The sequence below is a fragment of the Chiloscyllium plagiosum genome, unplaced genomic scaffold (genome assembly GCF_037043375.1).
Source record: "Chiloscyllium plagiosum isolate Xiang-an unplaced genomic scaffold, Cpla_swu_hap1 HiC_scaffold_12, whole genome shotgun sequence".
In the NCBI taxonomy this organism is placed as follows: Eukaryota; Metazoa; Chordata; class Chondrichthyes; order Orectolobiformes; family Hemiscylliidae; genus Chiloscyllium; species Chiloscyllium plagiosum.
The window spans coordinates 54,628,293-54,650,862 of NW_028270150.1; the positions used below are offsets into that span (position 1 = coordinate 54,628,293).

A 22,570-nucleotide genomic window follows, 5' to 3' on the forward strand; every position below is an offset into this window, starting at 1 on the left:
AGACAAGCCAGGGAACTATAGACCGGTGAGCCTGACCTCAGTGGTGGGCAAATTGTTGGAGGGAATCCTGAGGGACAGGATGTACATGTATTTGGAATGGCAAGGACTGATTTGGGACAGTCAACATGGCTTTGTGCATGGGAAATCATGTCTCACAAACTTGATTGAGTTTTTTTGAAGAAGTGACAAAGATGATTGATGAGGGCAGAGCAGGTGGTGTGATCTATATGGACTTCAGTAAGGCGTTCGACAAGGTTCCCCATGGGAGACTGATTAGCAAGGTTAGATCTCATGGAATACAGGGAGAACTAGCCATTTGGATACAGAACTGGCTCAAAGGTAGAAGACAGAGGGTGGTGGTGGAGGGTTGTTTTTCAGACTGGAGACCTGTGACCAGTGGAGTGCCACAAGGATCAGTGCTGGGTCCTCTATTTTTTGTCATTTACATAAATGATTTGGATGCGAGCATAAGAGGTAGAGTTAGTAAATTTGCAGATGACACCAAAATTGGAGGTATAGTGGACAGCGAAGAGGGTTACCTCAGATTACAACAGGATCTGGACCAGATGGGCCAATAGGCTGAGAAGTGGCAGATGGAGTTTAATTCAGATAAATGCGAGGTGCTGCATTTTGGGAAAGCAAATCTTAGCAGGACTTATACATTTAATGGTAAGGTCCTCGGGAGTGTTGCTGAACAAAGAGAGACCATGGAGTGCAGGTTCATAGCTCCTTGAAAATGGAGTCGCAGGTAGATAGGAAAGTGAAGGTGGTGTTTGGTATGCGTTCCTTTATTGGCCAAAGTATGGAGTACAGGAGTTGGGAGGTCATGTTGCGGCTCTATAGGACATTGGTTAGGCCACTGTTGGAATATTGCGTGCAATTTTGGTCTCCTTCCTATCGAAAAGGGTTCAGAAAAGATTTACAAGAATGTTGCCAGGGTTGGAGGATCTGAGCTACAGGGAGAGGCTGAACAGGCTGGGGCTGTTTTCCCTGTAGTGTCAGAGGCTGAGGGGTGACCTTATAGAGGTTTACAAAATTATGAGGGGCATAGATAGAATAAATAGACAAAGTCTTTTCCCTGGGGTCAGGGAGTCCAGAACTTGAGGGCATAGGTTTAGGGTGAGATATAAAAGAGACCTAAGGGGCAACCTTTTCACGCAGAGGGTGGTACGTGTATGGAATGAGCTGTTAGAGGAAGTGGAGGAGGCTGGTACAATTGCAACATTTAAGAGGCATTTGGATGAGTATATGAATAGGAAGGGTTTGGAGGGATATGGGCCGGGTGCTGGCAGGTGGGACGAGATTGGGTTGGGATATCTGTTTGGCGTGGACGGGTTGGACCGAAGGGTCTGTTTCCATGCTATACATCTTTATGACTCTATGATGGAAAATTCTGAGATTACACAAATGTCAATGAACGTTTTCTGGACTGCAAGGGTTCTTGTCTATTAACAAAGTAGCATTTATTTTGGTGGTGGTGGCAGCAGTTGGTGGTGGAGTTTCAAGAGATGTTAAGATTGAAGTTGAAGTTCTCATCAATTTAATAATCATTGTTACTTTGGAGACTCAACACAAAATCGCTGACAGGAACTTGTGGATTCTTGTATTCAATTGTGCACGTGGACCCCAGCAGTTGGTGAGTTTCAGAGAAGTAATAATGGTGAACAAATAGCTTGGAGCTGCACGCATCCAACATGTAGGGAGCATTTCATTCCATTCCAGACTTTTAATACCATTGATTGTCAAGTTGGGGAGCGAATTGTTAGATTTTTCTGGTCAGATATAGTCATGGCTTAGCACTTGCATAGCATCAATATTACTTACCAGCCCAATATTGGATGATATCCAGGTCTTGCTGCATTTGGACATGGATTGTACCATTATCCAAGAAGTCTCAATGGGAATGAAAATTGTTCGATTATCAGTGAATATCCCCACTTGTGACCTTATGATGATTGGAAGGTCAGTAGCAAAGCAGCTCAAGACTATTGGGTCATCATGGCTATCATTAATAGCACAAAATCAGGATGTCTTACTTAAAAATCACGTGCATGAGCTCAATGATCAGCTAGACTTGTTTATGTCTCTCAGAAAATGCACTGGAACATTTTCAATGATGGAACGGTTATATAAAATAAGACTTTATTTTGTAGATAATAAACTTAAAAACTTGTTTGCTTCAAGCATGACAACCTCAAATGCAAAAATGCACCTTATACAATGGAGCATCTTATTTTTACACAAAGTGAAAATAATAGGGCTTCCCAATACCTTACAGGGTAAAGCAAGCATGGAATTTAACAGGAACGTTGCACTTTTAATTTCTGTAGAGTCAATCAAATGCAGCTAGCTATTATTGGATCAGTTATAACTCTTTTCAATACTTGCATATTTTCAATTAACTTTCCCCAAAATTGGCATCACTGCATCATTCATCGTTTAAATGATGGGACGACACCTGCAATACTCCCTCGAAAAGCAAGGTGCAAATCTTGAATTTAAAGTCAAAAATAACTTTATATCCCTGTCAGCCAAGCAACAGTATAATGATCAAATTGAAATTGAATTTTATATTTCACAAATTTTAGACATAACAAGAAAAATATTTCTAAAATCTCATTATATTGTTAACAGCCGCTTGTTCACTTGTCACTTGGAGTAAGTACTTCCTTTCCTTTTCGTATTGTACTTAGCAAAACTCAAATAGCAAATACCATTTTAAGTTCTCGTGCCAAAGTCACTTTTCTCGTTTAACACACAAGGCATAAATTGAGCAAGCCTCTTCAATTTTTCTCCACATGTAAGCATTACAGAAATGTTTGCTGGAAATACAAATCAGAAAATGGAAGCTTGGATTATTTGTTTTTAGTAACTTGAAGGAAAATAGAATTATCTGTTGTTCTTTTGCAGGAACTGGATTTGATACTTGAGACATACCAACGTCAAGAATCTTGTGTAAAATAATTAATTGTCTAGCAACATAACTTGGATTGGTTTAAGTAAAGTTTATCGCAAATTTGAGAAACTGATGGAACAAAGGATGTCAAAAAAGCTATCACCATTTAAATCCTCATTCCTCTTTCTCGTAACTGGAAAAAAGTACCACTCAAAGATGTAGATAGAAGAATAAAAGAATGGAAGAACAAAAGAATGGAAGAACAAAAGAAAAACTTTGAATTCAAGTCAAGATACATCCAAATCCATCCATTTAATTGAGAATCATCACATTGTACAGGAAAAAATATCAAAAACCAGAACAAACTGGAAAAGTCAAATCATATCACCTTTTTAAGCTTGAACTTGGATCCACAGATTGAGCCTTTTTGGTTAATATTTTATACACATGATAATTATAAAAAAGACTTTGTCTCATCTGTTCTGTCTGTGAATGTTTGCATTTACATTTTAAAGGTATATAGTTCATTGAGTAATAAGTACGTTGCTTTGCCATATATTGGCAGATAAATGTTTTATAATAAATGTGTTTTTTCTCTTGTTCATTGATGAAATGTGGCATGAATTTCTTCCACCTTAGGTAGAAGTCAAGAGTCAGACACTAACCAACTTAGAGATTAAATTCACCATATTCCATACTTGTGATGGCTTGTGGAACAGGAGGGTTCAAGCTAATTTCCAACAGAGTCATGACACTTGTGTCATCAAGTACGTCAAGTTGATCAAAACAAAAACAGTTCAAGTATCAAATGACTGTCAGAGTGGAATGTTAGATTCTGAACCTAAATTTATCCTGCAATGAAGTGGCAAATGTCAGCCAAGTGTTTTCTTCACAATGGGATAAAATCATGTTGTCACTATTACTGAGTTCCTTATATTAAAGTCATGACAAGCAGGATCGTGGGATTTCTCTTTAAACAGGTTGGTGCTCACATCAAAAATGCTCAAGAAAGAGTGAGGAAGAAATGGGAATAAACCGAAATTAAGCTGATGAATACAATTTGCATACACAACCACTTTGCTCTGTTTCTCATTGGCAGAATTCTGCCAAGCAAAAGCAAAAGGGAACAATGGTAAGAAATTAACACAAACTGTTCCGAAAGCTGAGTTAGTTCTGGTGTACATAAAGGTTGGAGTTCAAAGTTTGGGTGAAGATTTGTAGCTCGGGTGCTCGTTGTTGTGGTTCTGTTCGCTGAGCTGGAAATTTTTGTTGCAAACGTTTCGTCCCCTGTCTAGGTGACATCCTCAGTGCTTGGGAGCCTCCTGTGAAGCGCTTCTGTGGTGTTTCCTCCAGCATTTATAGTGGCCTATCCCTGCCGCTTCTGGTTGTCAGTTTCAGCTGTCCGCTGTAGTGGCCGGTATATTGGGTCCAGGTCGATGTGTTTGTTGATGGAGTTTGTGGATGAGTGCCATGCTTCTAGGAATTCCCTGGCTGTTCTTTGTTTGGCTTGCCCTATAATGGTAATGTTGTCCCAGTCGAATTCATGTTGCTTGTCGTCTGCATGTGTGACTACTAAGGATAGCTGGTCGTGGCGTTTCGTGGCTAGTTGATGTTCATGGATGCGGATCGTTAGCTGTCTTCCTGTTTGTCCTACATAGTGTTTTGTGCAGTCCTTGCATGGGATTTTGTACACTACATTAGTTTTGCTCATGCTGGGTATCAGGTCCTTCATTCTGGTGAACGTAGGACATGAACATCAACTAGCCACGAAACGCAATGACCAGCTATCCTTCGTAGCCACACATGCAGATGACAAGCAACATGAATTCGACTGGGACAACACTACCATTATAGGGCAAGCCAAACAAAGAACAGCCAGGGAATTCCTAGAAGCATGGCACTCATCCACAAACTCCATCAACAAACACATCGACCTGGACCCAATATACCGGCCACTACAGCGGACAGTTGAAACTGACAACCGGAAGCAGCAGGGACAGACCACTATAAGTGCCGGAGGAAACACCACAGAAGCGCGTCACAGGAGGCTCCCAAGCACTGAGGATGTCACCTAGACAGGGGACGAAACGTTTGCAACAAAAACTTCCAGCTCGGCGAACAGAACCACAACAAAGGTTGGAGTCTCAAACTTGGAGTGATTTCAACTTTGGTTGCACCACCAGAAAAGAAACTGATCAATAACTTCAGGAGGCAATGAATTTATGTTTCAATGAATATCCATACTCATGGATTAATGGAACAATTAGTTAGATGATATTAGTATGCATCAGAAATGTGAAGAAATTTGTTTCAACAATCACAGAAATAAAATGTTGTATTTGAATAGTGAACATATGACCCAATTTTAATGCCCTGAATTAAAATTTGCAGTGCTCCTTAAATGGGTTTACAAAAGAATATTTCCAGAAGTTCAAAACTCCAAACATCTGATCTCGGTATATGCCCAGGATAAGAAAAATTGATCCAAGGTTAAACGTTGTTCTGCATGGAATTTCAAAAATTAGATTGTGCCCGTTTATCATTTACAAATCCATTTTCCCGCAGATACAACGTGAAATTAAATGACTTTTTTTTTATATAAGCAAGCGCAAAGAAAGAAATTAGGGCAATGAAAGATGAAGACTTACCTGTTGATATTGAGAGCTTGGTGAATGGGGATACAAAGGAGCATCTTCTGGTGGGGAAGAATCATGATCATCTGGTGCATCTTGATCATCTGGCTCCTAAAATGTCAACATATTGACTAAGCAACGAAGAACATGCAGAGGAAAGTGTCATATTTTACACAGTAAGTTGGATAATAAACAAGAGGGGGGAGTTTTGGCATATATTTTGAGACAGTAGAAAGGGGGTGGGGGACCTAATGGTGGAAGTCTGAATAGTTAAGGTGAAGCTGTACCATCTATCTTTTTTTAATTTGCAGAAATGAACACAAACATGGACAAATTTAAATGTTCAAAGCTGAAATTTCTCAATTCCTTACCTCTTCTGGACATAGCTCACATGCTTTTGCAAGAGTCATCCTGGCACTGTGTGACCTCTCCAAGAAGTAACCATTTGATGTTTCGTTGCTTTGTACAGGGGGTGACCAGTTGTTATAGGTATACTGTGGATTTCCAGGATACGGCCGACGTTCCAGCTCTTCTCCAAGCCACTCAACTGCCCAGGTCCATTTCCTTTTCAGATCCCCATTACTCTGCATGATCATTAAAATAAAATGTACAATTAAAACTTAGTCAGATTTCCTAAACAGTGACTGCAGTTAAAACATGTTCCATTCGTTGCAAAACACATGGGTTCCAAGTTTATGACATGATCTTTATAAATACATGCCTTTTTGATTAGATTCGGTAAGGAAATACAAGTGAGCCCTCCATGATGACATGGGCCATTTAATTGAAGTTTGGTCCCTTGTCCACACAATTGTCAAATATTTCTTGACTAAGTGGTGTAACTGGTTACAGTCAGGAAGGGAGGGAAAGTATGTCAACACAACATGTACATTCTCCATTTCATGTCATATATGAGCTTACCAATCAGGAGCAGGGATCATCTTTTGGATCCTCTGCCATTAGATAAAATCACGGTTGATCAGATTATAGCGTCCACTCTTCTTTCCTGCCTAATCCCAATAACTTGAAGTCCTTTGTTATTCAAGGATTTAATTTTGCCTGTTGAGTGACCCTGCCTCCATTACTCTGAGAAAAAGTAATTCCCCTACAGACAGTGCTCAGAAAATATCTACTTTTATCTCAGTCTGAAATGAGAAGTTCTTCATTGCTCATCCTATCCCCTTTTCTATTCCTTCCCACAAGGCAAAACATGCTTTCAGCATCCACCCAGGCAAATATTCTCAGGGCTTATATGTTACAATATGATCACCTTTCATCTAAACTTAAATTAATACAGGCTCTACTTTCCTTCTCCATTTTCATGATAACCCCTTCATCCCAGGAACTTGCTTTAAACTACTTCTAATGCAGTTATGTCATTGCTTAAATAAGGAGATCAAAACTATGTATAGTATCCCACTAAAACAAAAAGAACTGCAGATGTGGGAAATCTGAAAAACTGCAGGAGAAACTCAGGTTTGACAGCATCTACAAGAGAAAACAGCGGTAATGTTTTGGATCCTGTGACCCTTCTTCAGAACATCCTTGGTGATCAGAACTTGGGGCATAGTCTGTTTCTTTCTCGATCTCTGCTTGTTAACTGAGATAGCCAAAATAAAACAGATCTGTTTCACGGTACTTTTTATTTTTATTAACTACTCATCTCTAATTTAATGCTTAAAATAATGGTAAATTCCGCGCTTAAATTCACATTTATTGTTGTGCCAAATCTTCTCCTCCTTAAACTGTTGACCAGCCCTACAGTGAAAGAAAATTTGAAATTTGGCCCTCACACATGAACACGTTGGACAAGCCTGTTTTCACTCCATCTGGCTATTTTTTTGGCCTCTCATGCAGCCTACCATATCTCTTTGCACACTTGCATCCTTTTCACAATTTACTCTTCTATCTCTTGCCTCAATAAATTTAACATACACAGCTGGTCCCTTGATCTAACTGACTGATATAGATAATAAATAATTAAATCACACTGACCCCAGTGTCTCTACTCATGCTGCAAATCCAAAATTGACCCATTTATGTATATTGTTTCCTATTGCTCATCAATCCTCTGTGAGAACATATACACTGTGCCCTATGCCACACATTTTTGGTTTGTGCAGCAACCACTTCTATGACACCTTATCCAAATACATCATATGTACTTATTTTCCTTCAACCATATTGTTATTTTCTCAAGCAACTCTAATAAATTAAATAAACTTTATTTTTCTTCCAGAAAACACATTGATTGTCAGATTGCAGTGAGATTTTCTAAGTGCTCTGCTCTAACTTCCTGAATAACTGATTCTAGCATTTTCTTATGGTAAATGTTAGGCTAACTGACCTCTAGTTTTCTGCTTTGTCTCCCTCTTTTCTTAAATAGAAATCATTCAATATATTCCAAACGGATGTGAATCTCGGGCATTTTAGAAAATTAAAATCAATACACTGAGCTTCTCTTCTTAACGACCCTAGGACGAGGCCCAGCAGGATAAAGGAGACTTGTCAGCCTTCAGCTCTATTATTTTTCACAGTGCCTTTTCCCTGGTGATCATTATTTTAAGTAACCCCCCCCCCCCCGCCACGTTCACTTGTTGACAAGTCATTTTTTACATGTCAAGTTGTGTCATCTACAGTGAACAGGGATACAAAATGTGCGCTAATAGATCAAGTATCCGTTTGCATGGTATTCAGGAAAACAGTGCAGTAAAATCTAGCTTTAAATAATTGGTCTGATCTGCAACTAGTCTACAAAAGGTGATGACTGGCTTTAGATTTCTTACATGGTTGAAGCAGGATATGGAGTCATACTAACACAATCCAACTTTCTTTTCACGTGTCGGCAAACTTCTCTTTGCAATATTCAAAGACATTGTTATCAGCTGTTCCTCACTTGAAGGATGACATCTACTCAGGTACAACATTCTGCTGCCGTTATCATGAAACTAAGCTGCCAATTTTCTTAATAGAAATATTTTTAAGAAAGACCATTTTAAATCTTTTACAAAACATCTATATACAAAAAGAGGAACAACACCAAAAACAGAAAAGTACAGGCTGTACAACAAAGTTGTAACTCAGTACTATTATTAATGAAGACCTACTATTCTACCAGAACAAACGTATCTACTTAAACTAAACTACAAACAAATTAAATAAATATCAACTTAAACTAAATTCAAGTAACTTAAATTAAATCTCACTACTTGATTCTTTTTCACTCAGCAAACCCCCACCGAGGCTCCCATCCTTAGGAGCACCAGCTATAATACCCATATTCTTTTTACCCCCAGGCTCCACAGGCACCCATACGGATTCCCACGGCTATTCCATTGCCCTAATTAATATTGCTGATAAGTCTACATCAATATAATTTTAAAAGGGCTGCCACATCTTGTAAAACTGCTCTGTTTTGTGGTGCACCATATTTGAGAGGTAGTCTTAGGGGAGATGCTCCACTAACATCCAAGCCACCACATAAGACCTAGTGGATTTTCCCGATGCCCAATTCATTAAAATGTTCTCCCTCGCATAACGGATAAGAATGCTATACAATTTCTTCCCATTGCCCCAGAGGGGGCAAATTTGGCAACCCAAGATGATATAACAGATGCACATTAATCTTAATCCCCAGGATGTCCTTTAGCTCCATTATAGCACTCCAGTATCTCTCATGATCTTACAACATGATCAGTAGCAGTGACTCAAAGTGCCTACATTAATTTTACATTTGGGATACCGTGATGACACTCCTCTCTTGAGCTAAGCTCGCCTTTCTGGTGCCATATGAGCCCTGTGGAATATCTTTAATTGCATGGCCTGTGCTGTTACACACTAAAATTTTCCTTACATTTCCCCATATATCTTCCCATACCTCCGATGAAATATCCTCTCCGAGCTCTTGATTCCACGTCCTACAAAGTCCTTCCAGTCCCCCAAGGCACAAACTTTCTGTAAATGATAAGTACTGACTGAAAGAGCACCCATACACCGGAGTACTCTTTTCTCCATGTGACTTGTAACACTGAGCCAGGAGCATAGTCTTCCTTTGTATATAATCCCTTATCTGAAAAGTACCGGAAAAGGTTCCTGTTTGGAAAATCCATATTTCTGACTTAACTGACTAAATGACATCAGGACCTCCCCCTCGAACAAATCTCCCAGGCATGAGATTCTCTTATTCTCCCATAGCTTAAAGCCAGAGTCCATTGCCCCAGGTTTAAATCCTTGTGTTCCCACCAATGGGGTAAACGGTGAGGTCTTTGACCAATTGCCCTTGTCTTGCCTCATTATCCTCCAGGTTTTCACTGTATTTAAAGTGATTGGATTCTTACACTGCTCGGTCACAGATTTCATCTTATCCATAAGTAATAAGTTAACTAGAGGGCATCTCGACTGCGAGGCTTCAATATCAAGCCACGTTGACTCCGAACTCCCCGTCCCAGTCGACAACATAAGCTAACAGGGCGCTTATTTGATATTTCTTCAAATCCAGAAGATCCACCCCTCTCTCACCCTGCGAAAGTTGCAATTTAGCGAATTTAATTAGAGGGTACCTGTGGCACGACATGATGGACTCTAGCCAATCTCTGAGCCTCTGTAACACTTGGCTGGGTAGCACAACAGGAGCATTCTTATGGGGTACAACAGGCGAAGAACATTCATTTTAATCAGGATTATTTGGCCCAGCCATGATAATGGTAACCTCTCCCACCACTGCAAATCCTGTTTTGTCCTCTCCAATAGTTGCACAGTTAGCTTTATACACTTGGTGGAAGGAAGGGGTAATAAAAGTTCCCACAAGCCAATTCTTAACCTGTATACATTCAGGGCATGGGGCAAAGCTTCCCCAGATGTAGTGGAATACTAGGTGCAGGACCTGCTCTTAATATTTCCTTGTCAACCAAACTGACTCATCAATATTGACACTGCAACTCGAAATGCGATGCAGACTGAAGGATAAATATCACCACACCTGCAGGTCACGAGCATTTACATTTCAGGCCTCCTATTGAATCTGGAGGATGAGATACTGCCAATGACATTTCTCTAACACACTGTCTAAACTTTAGGGCAGTACTTGCATGTGATAACAACAACCACTCAATACAAGATGACACCTGTTGACATTCTTCAGGGGGGAGGTGATGGACTGTAGCATCAGCAGTGGACTATAAGACCTAGATAATGTTCTGGGGACTTGGGTTTGAATCCCACCATGGCACGTGGTGGAATCTGAATTCAATTTAAAAAAAAATCTGGGAGTCTAATAATGACCGTGAATCCACTGTTGATTGTTGGAAAATCCCATCTTTAGGGAAGGAAACTGCTGCCCTTACCTGGTCTGGCCTACATTTGACTCCAGAGCCACAGCAATGTGGTTGACTCCTAACTTCCGTCTGAGCAATCAAGGATGAGCAACTAGCCAGTGAACAAATGACAAAAAGACAAAACCTGTACAGTGCAGAAGGTTGAGCTGATGCGGCTGATCTAGTATTTGAGAAAGGTTGCCGCCAAGGTACGGTAAGTGTCCCAAAATATTCCAAAACATTTTCATCAACATATATACAGATATATATTTGGGTGATGAGGCATGGGTTGTGAGATGAGTTTTGTTCGGCATTATTCGAGGACAGGCCGGATTTCTTGTAGTCATAATTGAAGCATTTAAGCATTGTTTGCAAATCCGGTGCAGCAGTGGAAACGGAACTGCTGTTATCCATAAATAGTTGTCATGTATTCGTAGTGTTCCGTTTAGTTCAGTTTTCACAGGAAGGTGACAACGGTTAAAGAATCTTCTGAGTAGATAGTATTGAATACTAACAGAAGGCGGCAGTTGATACTAGTCTGCTGTGCTGGACACCTGCACTCAAATCACTGAGTTTGGTCAGGACTGGTTTAATGAAAATTATTTTCGAATATGAGATCTCCTAGAGAAAAACTCAGCCTGGCAAATCAACTCAAGGTCAAAATTCAAGGTGACAGGCTGATGGCCGAAGACTAATCCAGAAGATAAAGAATATACATAATGGAAAGAGAAAGTGAAAGCCTGAAAGATCCAATAAAATGTTGGTTATCATGACATGCAAAGATTATTGAAGCCACCAGAGACTTCATAAACCTAGGTCAAATGGATGAAATCCCCTTGATTTACTGGATAATGTTTTCCTTATTGATGGTACAATACACCAATACAGAGGCACAGACACATGCAGCGGCCGACAGCAAGACACCAGAATGGTGTGGTGCCTCCCAGAAGCCACGATCAGATATCGTGAAGAGGGAGCTGAATATTTTCAAAGTGGAGAGGGACCAGCAGGAGATCCTTAGTACATGTTGTAACTAACAACACAGGAAGAGAAAAGGACGAGACTGAGGAGAGAATATGGGAAGTTTGGCAGGAATTTAAAAATTAGGTCCTTGAGGGTCATAATAGCTGGATTACTCCCAGTGCCACAAGCTAGTGAGGGTATGAACAGGAGAATAGAACGGATAAATGCATGGCTGAGGAGCTGGTGCAGGGGAGAAGGATTCACATTTTTGGATCATTGGAATGCCTTTTGGGTAGAAGTGATCTGTATAAGGATGGAGAGCACCTGAATTGGAAGGGGCCTAATATACTGGCAGAGATATTTTACAGCTGCTTGGGTGGATTTAAACAGTAAGAGACTGAGAGGGGAAAACAGACCAGTCTGAGAATGGTACAGTTGGAAAAAGGACTAAGTCAGACAGTGTCAGGGCAGGCAGGAACAAAATAGAGGACAAGGTAGGACAGATACATTAAACTGCATTTATTTCAATACAGGAGGCCTAATGGATAAGCCAAATGAACTCAGGACATGGTTAGGAACAAGAGACTGGGATATCATAGCGATTACAGAGATGCGGCTCAGTGATGCACAGGACTAGCAGCTTCATGTTTCAGGGTATAGATGCTATAGGAAGGATCAATGGTGTTGGTGGTGGCAGAGGGGTGGAGAAATGGTGTTTTTGATTAGGGATAACATTACAATTGTATTTTGGGAGCATATTCCTGGGAATACGTCTGGCAAATTATTTGGGTGGAATTGAGATTGGGATTGTCTTATAGGCATCCCAAATAGCAGGAAATTAAGAAACAAGTTTGTAAGCAGATCTCAGTTATCCAAAAGAAGAATAGGACGGTTATGGTAGAGAATTTTAACTTTCCAAACATAGTCTGGGTCTTCCATCGTGTTAAGGGTTTAGATGGAGAGTAATTTGCTAAGTGCATACAAGAACATTGTCTACTTCAGTCTGTGGATATATCTACTAGAGAACGTGCAAAGCGTGACCTACTCTTGGGGGAAAAAGACAGGGCAGATGACTGAGGTGAGTGAGGGAGCACTTTGGAACCAGTGACTATAATTCTATTAGCTTTAAAAGTGTGATGGAAAAAGATAGACCAGATCTAAAAGTTAAAGTTTAAATTGAAGGAAGGTCAATTGTGACAGTATTCGAAAGAACTTTCAAAAGTTGACTGGGGGCGAATGTTTGCAGGTAAGGGAATGTCTGGAAAATGGGAGGCCTTCAAAAATGAGATAACAAGAATCCAGAGACAGTATGGTCCTGTAAGGGTGAATGGCAAGGCTGATAGGCATAGGGAATGCTGGATAACTAGAGAAATTAAGGTTTTGGTCAAGAATAGAAAGAAAGCACTGTATATAGTCATGTATAGGTCAAGTTTTGAAGACTGTTTTAAAGCCAAAATTAGGGGGTCAACTGATACATGAGGTACTGAAATTCATGCTGTAATTTGAAATACTATATTATTAGCAGAAGTCTATTTGATCACACAACTAATCCCAGGTAAAGAAGAATACTAAATAGTTACTGAACCCTAATCTTCTACTGTCCATCTTCCTGCCAGATTTGAGTCAGGAACACAAACTTTCCTCAATTTGTTACAGTCTCTGATAAAGTACATGGACTTCCAATCTGTGACGGTTAGGTGGGCAGGTTCACTGCCGCCGCAGCTCTGATTGGCTTGCGGTCTGCCCATCAAGCAGGTGGGCATTCTGATTGGCGGGCAGTGATGTCATTGGAGACAGGTGACCGGCACGACCTCCTCACCGTGCGTCTGCATGGGGCCATGTTGATGGAAGGCGCTGGAGGTTTGTAGTCTTGGCCGAATTTTTTTTGGGGGGTGGGGGAGTAGCCACAGTGGGAGTAGGGGTAAGGCCCTGTTACACAGTGGCTCACTCAACAAACTGTGCTGAAACTAAAGTAATGGAATTTACACTGCACACCACACTATTATTCTAAAGAGAGCACTAATTGTAGATTAACTTAGAATACAAATTAAATAAATATTTTGACAAATACAAAATTGGACTTTAAAAGAGGAACAATGTATCCCTTAAAATCCTCTACATGAATGTTATTCTTCATATTGTTTTAGAACTGAAGCAGTATAACGAAATGTTAAAGAATTAAAGATATACCAGTATGTAGTTAATATATCTCACTTTTATTCAGATGTAATGGCACGATTAAAATGATTTAACTTTTTAACAATATTAACTTTAGGATGTATAGTGAACAAAGTGCAATAAGTGCCGATTGACTTAGCACCGGTTTGAACGAATGAATGAACCAAAACGTGCTGTAATAAACCAAGTGGGGTAAGTAGAGTTACGAGTTAATGAACAGAGAAGCGATATACCAGTAGTAAACAAAGAACGATGAGTAGAGTTACCAGTATGAAAGAATGAATGCAATTTTGTTCAGGTGGGTTATTGGGAACATTGACTTTATTTTCTTCATTCGGAAATCTAGGAAATTTCAGCAAAATAAGTTAATGGGAAGATGCAGTTTCCCTTACAAAAGGTTTCTAATACGATATAATAGGATCGATTTACACTAGATATATGGAAAATACAAGATTTTTTGGACAAAATAAAGGGCTGACTTATACAGGAAATTGACCTCTACACGAGTATGCACAGTATATGTGAGGTAAAGACAACAGAAATCGAATGATTCCCCAGAAGGCAGTAAGAGGAAAATTAGGACAGCAAAAAAGGGACATGAGATAGCTTTGGTAAACAGGGTTAAGTGGAATCCAAAGGGATTCTACAAATACATTAAAGACAAAAAGGGTAACGAGAGAGAGAATAGGCCCTCTGAAAGATCAGCAAGGCAACCTATGTGTGGAACAGCAAGAGGTGAGGGGCAATCGCAAACTATTGTTTTACGCCAGTGTTTACTTTGGAGAAGGATATGGAAGTTAGAGAACATAAGGAAATAAATACTGACATTTTGAAAAATGTCCATACGTCAGAAGTGGTGGTGCTGGAAATGTATAAAGGTGGATAAATCCCCAGGACTTGATCAGGTGTACCCTCGAATGCTGTGGGAAGCTAAGGAAGTGATTGCTGGTCCTTTGCTGAGAGATGTGTATCATAGACAGCCACAGGCAAGGCACTGGAAGACTGGAGGTAGGAGAACATGGTGCCACGACTGAAGAAAGGTGGTAAGGAAAAGTGAGGCAACCATAGACCGGTCAACCTAATGTTGGTGGTGGGCAAGTTGTTGGAGGGAATCTTGAGGGACAGGATTTGGAAAGACAAGGATTGACTAGGGATAGTTAACATGGTTTTGCGCATGGGAAATTGTGTCTCATGAACTTGATTTGAGTTTTTTGAAGAAATAACACAGTGGTTAGCACTGCTGCCTCACAGCGCCAGAGACCCGGGTTCAATTCCCGACTCAGGCGACTGACTGTGTGGAGTTTGCACATTCTCCCCGTGTCTGCGTGGGTTTCCTCCGGGAGCTCCAGTTTCCTCCCACAGTCCAAAAAGATGTGCGGGTCAGGTGAATTGGCCATGCTAAATTGCCCATAGTGTTAGGTTAAAGGGGTAAATGTATGGGTGGGTTGCGCTTCGGCGGGTCGGTGTGGACTTGTTGGGCCGAAGGGCCTGTTTCCACACTGTAAGTAATCTAATCTAATCTAACGAAGAGGATTGATGAGCGCAGAGCAGTGGGCGTGATCTCTCTGGACTTAAGTAAGGCGCTTGACAAGGTTACTCACAGTAGACTGATTAGCAAGGTTAGATTATATGGAATACAGGGAGAACTAGCAATTTGTATACAGAACTGGCTGGAAGGTAGAAGACAGAGGCTGGTGGTGGAGGGTTGTTTTTCAGACTGGTGGCCTGTGACCAGCAGTATGCCACGAAGTTCGCTGCTGGGCCCATTGCTGTGTGTTATTTATACAAATGATATGTACATGAACAAGGGGTCTAGTTAGTAAGCTTACAGATGACACCAACATTGGATGTATAGTGGACAGCGAAGATGGTTACCTCAGAGTACGATGGGATCTTGATCAGATGGTCTAGTGGGTCAAGGAATGGCAGACGAGACTTTAAATTTAGATAAATGTGAGGTGCTGCATTTTGGAAAGGCAAGTCAGGGCAGGACATATATACTTAATGGGAAGGTCCTGGGAAGTGTTGCTGAACAAAGAAACCGTGGAGTGCAGGTTCATAGCTCTATGGAAGTGGAGTCACAGGTAGATAGGGTAGTGAAGGTGGGATTTGGTATGATTTGGTAGGGAGCATGTCTGTAAACTTGAAAGGGTTGAAGAAATATTTACAGGGATGTTGTCAGGGTTGAGCTATAGGGAGAGGCTGAATAGGCTGGGGCTATTTTCCTTGGAGTATCAGAGGTTGAGGGGTGACCCCATAGAGGCTGGTCCAGTCAGGAGGGGTATGAATAGGGCAAAAAGGAGTAAAGCTTTACACTCAAAGACAGCAGAGACCTCTTAACGAAAAAAGTGTTACAGTGAGAATAACTTATTTTTCTGCAAGTATCCTCAGACACTGGCATCTACTTTCCTTTGGTAAGGTAACAAATTAATTTAGGCAATCTTTTCCATTTTGAATCTCAGGCACAATAAGCATTAACATGAAAAACTTAAGTGCCCAAAAAGAAACTGATTCAGAGTGACAGAAATCCAGATGATATGACAATTCTAGATTTGTCAGAGATTAAATCTCTGTGGAAAATCCAATGAGTTAATACACTGATGAGTTACTACCATCTCATCATATAAACCACTCAATAAATAGGATTTGCCCTTTCATAAACAATACAGCAATTCATACATGAGACTGAACAGGTTGAAGGAGGCAACATGACAAAACGAGGCATGACTGAACTACAATTCTGACTCAAACTCCCCAAGAGGTTTCTGTGGTTACTCCTGGCTTCCCATTTTATTAAAAGAAAACGTTTACCTGAAGGATCTGGTAGGCTACAGGACATGAGCTGAAGAGGGCAACCATGCATTTAATACACTGGTATGCTCTCTTCTGATAGTGGTTTTTAGAACGCTGGATGGTGTCAAACAGTCCGTCTCTGTCATCAGGAATCCCTTTCAGTGCATTGTGAATCCTATAGGAAAAGATACATTTGCAAAATGTTGAGGCACTCAAAAACATATTTATATACTTCAATTTATGTCAGATCCTTCTCTTTAGCGAAACAGACAAGAACTTAATTTGTTTCAAGATCTGTGGTATTCACACTATATTAAAGCTAAAAGGTGTGATGGAGTACCTGAGTTAATTTCTCAAGGAGGTAGACTTCTATTAAATTCAAGAGAAAGTGAGGGCTGCAGATGCTGGAGATCAGAGCTGAAAATGTGTTGCTGGAAAAGCGCAGCAGGTCAGGCAGCATCCAAGGAACAGGAGAATCGACGTTTCGGGCATGATTCCTGAAGAAGGGCTCATGCCCGAAACGTCGATTCTCCTGTTCCTTGGATGCTGCCTGACCTGCTGCGCTTTTCCAGCAACACATTTTCAGCTCTGATCTCCAGCATCTGCAGCCCTCACTTTCTCTCGAAGATTTTAACCTACTGCGAATCCTCTTACAAGGATGCCTTCCTTGAAGAAGCTCTCTTCCTCCCTCTACAATTCCTGAAGAAGGGCTTATGCCCGAAATGTCGATTCTCCTGTTCCTTGGATGTTGCCTGACCTGCTGCGCTTTTCCAGCAACACATTTTCAGTTCTATTAAATTCATGCATCCACAGACAGGCCAAGATCCAAACCATACTGCATAACCAATCATAATGCAAATGTCAACTACCTTATGACACAATACAAGTACTTAATTAAAATGCTGTATGCAATTCAACTACTGACAACAGTAATGACTGTAGTTGAATCTTACATGTGCAACTTGATAGGAAGAGTTTTCCCCATATCTCAGATCCTGTTCATTTATTATATATTTTCGCCCTCTTGTTCTTGGCTTATGTATCAAGGTTTCCTCACATCTACATTATCCACGCCTCCCAGAGATAAAATCCCTCTCAGTCTGGTCTCTAACGTACAATCTTAGATCCCTATCACTTTTTTCTGACCCATCTTCAACAGCAAGTATAGTGCCGAAACTGTATACAATTCAAATTTAGCTTCAGCAACAATCTCCACAACATTCAAACTCAGTTCAAGTTATTGTCATGTGCCCTTGAGATTGATTCAGAACAATGAGCCTTATGAATTGAGTGCTGACTTTTAGAAATGCACCATAATGTTGAGAAGCCACTGCGCACAACCATTTTTTTTGAAAACTACATCCCTAAAGTATTTAGGTAAACTTGAAACTGTCTTGTTTCCAAATAAGCAAAAATCTAAATCAAAAGGCTATACCTCATACCGTTATAGTTCAAATCTACATCAAATGCTATCTGCGGTTGACAGCTCAAAGTCAATCTATTCATAAGTATTAAATCAATAATTAAAAGAAAAGGCTTGGCACAGGGGGTTCATCAGTACACAGTGAAAATAATGCTTTCAAAATCACCAAATGAACACTGGGCATAATCATTTGATTCTCAAAATAGTAAGGTGCATTGCAGTCTTATGCTTCAGTACAGATTGACTCCTAGTGCTCTCTAAAGATCCATTTAGTAACAGAAGTCTAAAAGATCCCTGACCTGTGAACGATTACCTTAGCACAGCCTGCTTAACATTAAACATATGCTAATAATCACTATTCCTGGGCTAGGAAGGAGAAAACTAAAATGAACTAGAATTCAAATTTCCGATCATTCCTCCAATGATCCATGTGGCCCAACTGTATGAGCTTTATGCAAAGGCAAGATTAGAATTTGTCAAAGACGGTCCAGTTCCATGGTCATAAAGTTCAATAAAGGTTCGCATACAAAGAGTACATTTCTGTGTGGAAACAAAGGGGAGTGACGACTCGCATAACTATGCCCCAATCATCACCTAATGCCTTCATCAGAATAGGAAAATGGTGGCTGGAGAGGGATTGCCATGATGGGAGTAGAAGAGAAATAAAGTAGTCAAAAAGCTTGTAGAAAGCTGTTGTTCACTCAGCTGCAACTATTATCTTCGAGGAGAAAGTGAGGGCTGCAGATGCTGGAGATCAGAGCTGAAAATGTGTTGCTGGAAAAGCGCAGCAGGTCAGGCAGCATCCACGGAACAGGAGAATCGACGTTTCGGGCATAAGCCCTTCTTCAGGAATGAGGAAAGTGTGTCCAGCAGGCTAAGATAAAAGGTAGGGAGGAGGAAATTGGGGGAGGGGTTTTGGAAATGCGATAGGTGGAGGGAGGTCAAGGTGAGGGTGATAGGCCGGAGTGGGGTGGGGGCGGAGAGGTCAGGAAGATGATTGCAGGTTAGGAAGGCTGTGCTGAGTTCGAGGGATTGGACTGAGACAAGGTGGGGGGAGGGGAAATGAGGAAACTGGAGAAATCTGAGTTCATCCCTTGTGGTTGGAGGGTTCCCAGGCAGAAGATGAGGCGCTCTTCTCCAACCGTCGTGTTGCCATGGTCTGGCGATGGAGGAGTCCAAGGACCTGCATGTCCTTGGTGGAGTGGGAGAGGGAGTTAAAGTGTTGGGCTACGGGGTGGTTGGGTTGGTTGGTCGGGGTGTCCCAGAGGTGTTCTCTGAAACGTTCCGCAAGTAGGCGGCCTGTCTCCCCAATATAGAGGCGGCCACATCGGGTGCAGCGGATGCAATAGATGATGTGTGTGGAGGTGCAGGTGAATTTGTGGCGGATATGGAAGTGTCCCTTGGGGCCTTGGAGGGAAGTAAGGGGGAAGGTGTGGGCGCAAGTTTTGCATTTCTTGCGGTTGCAGGGGAAGGTGCCGGGAGTGGAGGTTGAGTTGGTGGGGGGTGTGGACCTGACGAGGGAGTCACGGAGGGACTTTTCGGAACGCTGATAGAGGAGGGGAGGGAAATATATCACTGGTGGTGTGGTCCGTTTGGAGGTGGCGGAAATGATGGTGGATGATACGTTGTACATGGAGGTTGGTGGGGTGGTAGGTGAGGACCAGTGAGGTTCTGTCCTGGTGGTGATTGGAGGGGCGGAACACGATGGTTGGAGGAAGAGCGCCTCATCTTCTGCCTGGGAACCCTCCAACCACAAGGGATGAACTCAGATTTCTCCAATTTCCTCATTTCCCCTCCCCCCACCTTATCTCAGTCAAATCCCTCAAACTCAGCACCGCCTTCCTAACCTGCAATCATCTTCCTGACCTCTCCACCCTCCTAACCTGCAATCATCTTCCTGACCTCTCCGCCCCCACCCCACTCCGGCCTATCACTATCACCTTGACCTCCCTCCACCTATCGCATTTCCAAAGCCCCTCCTCCCTACCTTTTATCTTAGCCTACTGGACATACTTTCCTCATTCCTGAAGAAGGGCTTATGCCCGAAACGTCGATTCTCCTGTTCCCTGGATGCTGCCTGACCTGCTGCGCTTTTCCAGCAACACATTTTTAGCTGCAACTGTTATCTTCCCAGTCCACAAAATCTAAACCTATTTCATAAACATTTTCACAGCACTTGGCTGAAGGTTTCAGTGTTGTTTTACACTCAATGGGACACTCACCTGTGGGTTTGCCAAGAGTCTTCTATAAGCAGGATTTGCAGAAGAAGATCTAAGTAGGGCCTAAGCTCATAGGTATAAGAATATGCCACCTAGGAATTAAAATGTTACATGCTAAATGTGGAATACTTGTTACATCAAATGGAGCACATACACTTCAAAATTAAGATAATATCCTTTCAAGTTAAATGTTGAAAACTTGTGAACTTCTGTGTAAAATGCAGAATCAGTCACAATCACAAACTCAGTTTCATAAAAGCAAGTGCTACATGCAAACATTACTTCTTTGCTCAGCACACAAAGACATTACAACTTAAGACTCCAAAATAGTCAGAATACTCTTCACGTAGAAAGAATTTCAAAAATATATAGAACGCATTTGAATTAATGTCAAGAGGAACAGAAATGTTGACTTAGACTTGTGTAACTTGGGTAAAACTATGTGGAATATTGGGCATCAAGACAAAGGGCAAAGTATTAAAAAACAGGCTTTGTATAAATGATAAGATATAGGAAAGTTTGAACTGGCTGGGGCTTTTCCGTTATCAAGCAATGTTTGAAAAATGGCTGAGAGGTCAGAGATGTACAGCATAGAAACAGACCCTTTGGTCCAACTTGTCTATGCCGAACAGATAGCCCAACCTAATCTAGGCCCATTTGCAAGCACTTGGCCCATACCCATCAAAACCCTTCACATTCATATACCCATCCAGGTGTCTTTTAAATATTGCAATTGTACCAGCCTCCACCACTTCCTCTAGAAGCTCATTCCATAGACGCACCATCCTCTGCATGAAAATATTGCCCCCTTAGTTCCCTTTTATATCTTTCCCCCCTTAGCCTCAACCTACATCTTCTAGTTCTGGACTCTTTGTCCAGTTCTGTAACCAAATGGCTAGTTCTTCCTGTATTCCATGAGATCTAACCTTGCTAACCAGTCTTCAAATTAATAAGGATAAATACTGTTATTTGTAATGCATAGTTAGGGACACCATGAACTTCCACAAGGTCTAAAAAGGAAAAATAATTTGAACATTTCCACAGAATATTCATGTTGGAGTTATGTTTACCTTCTAATGGAGCCAATCATATCAAAGCACACTCAGGTGGTTAAGTGATTTTAACGAAAACATAACGTGCCTTATCTCTCAATGGCTGTTTGCTAATTTAACATTCAAAAAGGTATTACAAACTTTAAATTTGCTTAGTAAAATGTGCAATGGCTAAAACAATATAGGTCTTTGATTCAGGAGTATACTTATATATTAACTTAAAATTATTCAACAGGAACGGACAAACGTGCCTTGTGATCTAAGCTATGTATTGCACCTTTTGCACACGGCCTTAAGAATAGTTTATCGATCTTTCTGGAGGTGGATTGAAGTCTGATATGGGGAATGGAGAATGAAGGCCAAAACAAACTTGTCTTTTACTACTCATTCTACTTCTCTACTAAAAATCTAAGAAACCATAACTCCTACACCTTGCCTGTATGTGGGCAGACTGCTTGCTTACAGCACTATCTTTGTTGCTGTTTCCCGATGTGAAAATATATCACCTGCACCATCGTCTTCAGTTCCAAGATTCCCTCCCAATCCACTCCTCAGAAACCTATAACAGCCTACTCCATTTCCTATGGTACTTTTCCAAGCAAATACAGGAGATGCTTTATCTGCCCTCATAAGTTAACCCTTTCCATCAAAGACCCAACACATCTGAGGTGAAACAGCAATTAATGTGGACTTCTTCAATTAGAATGCTAAACTGCATTCTTCACAATGTAGCTCCTTTAGGTTAGGGTGGCCAAACTGAGTCATTGGTTGCTTTGTATTTAGTCAACATGATCTTGAGCTTCCAGCTATATGTCATTGTTATTCTCCTCTGTGACCCTGTAGTATTCTACTCAAGTGCAACACAAGCTTATTGCCCTCATTTTGCTTAATTTATCTTAGCTGACTGGTTTCTTTCCCCCTCTTATTTCTGACATGCAAAGTGCACTACTGTATTCCGATCTTGCCACTCATAACTCCTTTGATAAATCATCCATTTCTTTACTTCTTCCATTATCATTCCCTTTTGCTTTGCAACATGACATACTTACACTTCACCACTCTTGCCCTCAAACCTATCACAGGCTTTTCCATTTTAATATT

At 41.0% G+C, this 22,570-nt stretch overlaps 1 protein-coding gene across 3 annotated transcripts in view; it reads right to left on the reverse strand.

Moving 5' to 3' along the window:
* Window positions 1-22,570, reverse strand: part of usp9 (ubiquitin specific peptidase 9) — a 275,343-nt gene that overhangs the window by 16,312 nt on the left and 236,461 nt on the right. For all 3 annotated transcript variants that reach the window (XM_087992832.1, XM_087992834.1, XM_087992833.1), the window contains 4 exons: window positions 20,421-20,509; window positions 16,794-16,950; window positions 5,901-6,113; window positions 5,545-5,640 (listed from right to left, as the gene is read on the reverse strand). In XM_087992832.1, the coding sequence (XP_087848958.1) occupies window positions 5,545-5,640; window positions 5,901-6,113; window positions 16,794-16,950; window positions 20,421-20,509 (555 nt within the window). The remainder of the gene's footprint in view (window positions 1-5,544; window positions 5,641-5,900; window positions 6,114-16,793; window positions 16,951-20,420; window positions 20,510-22,570) is intronic.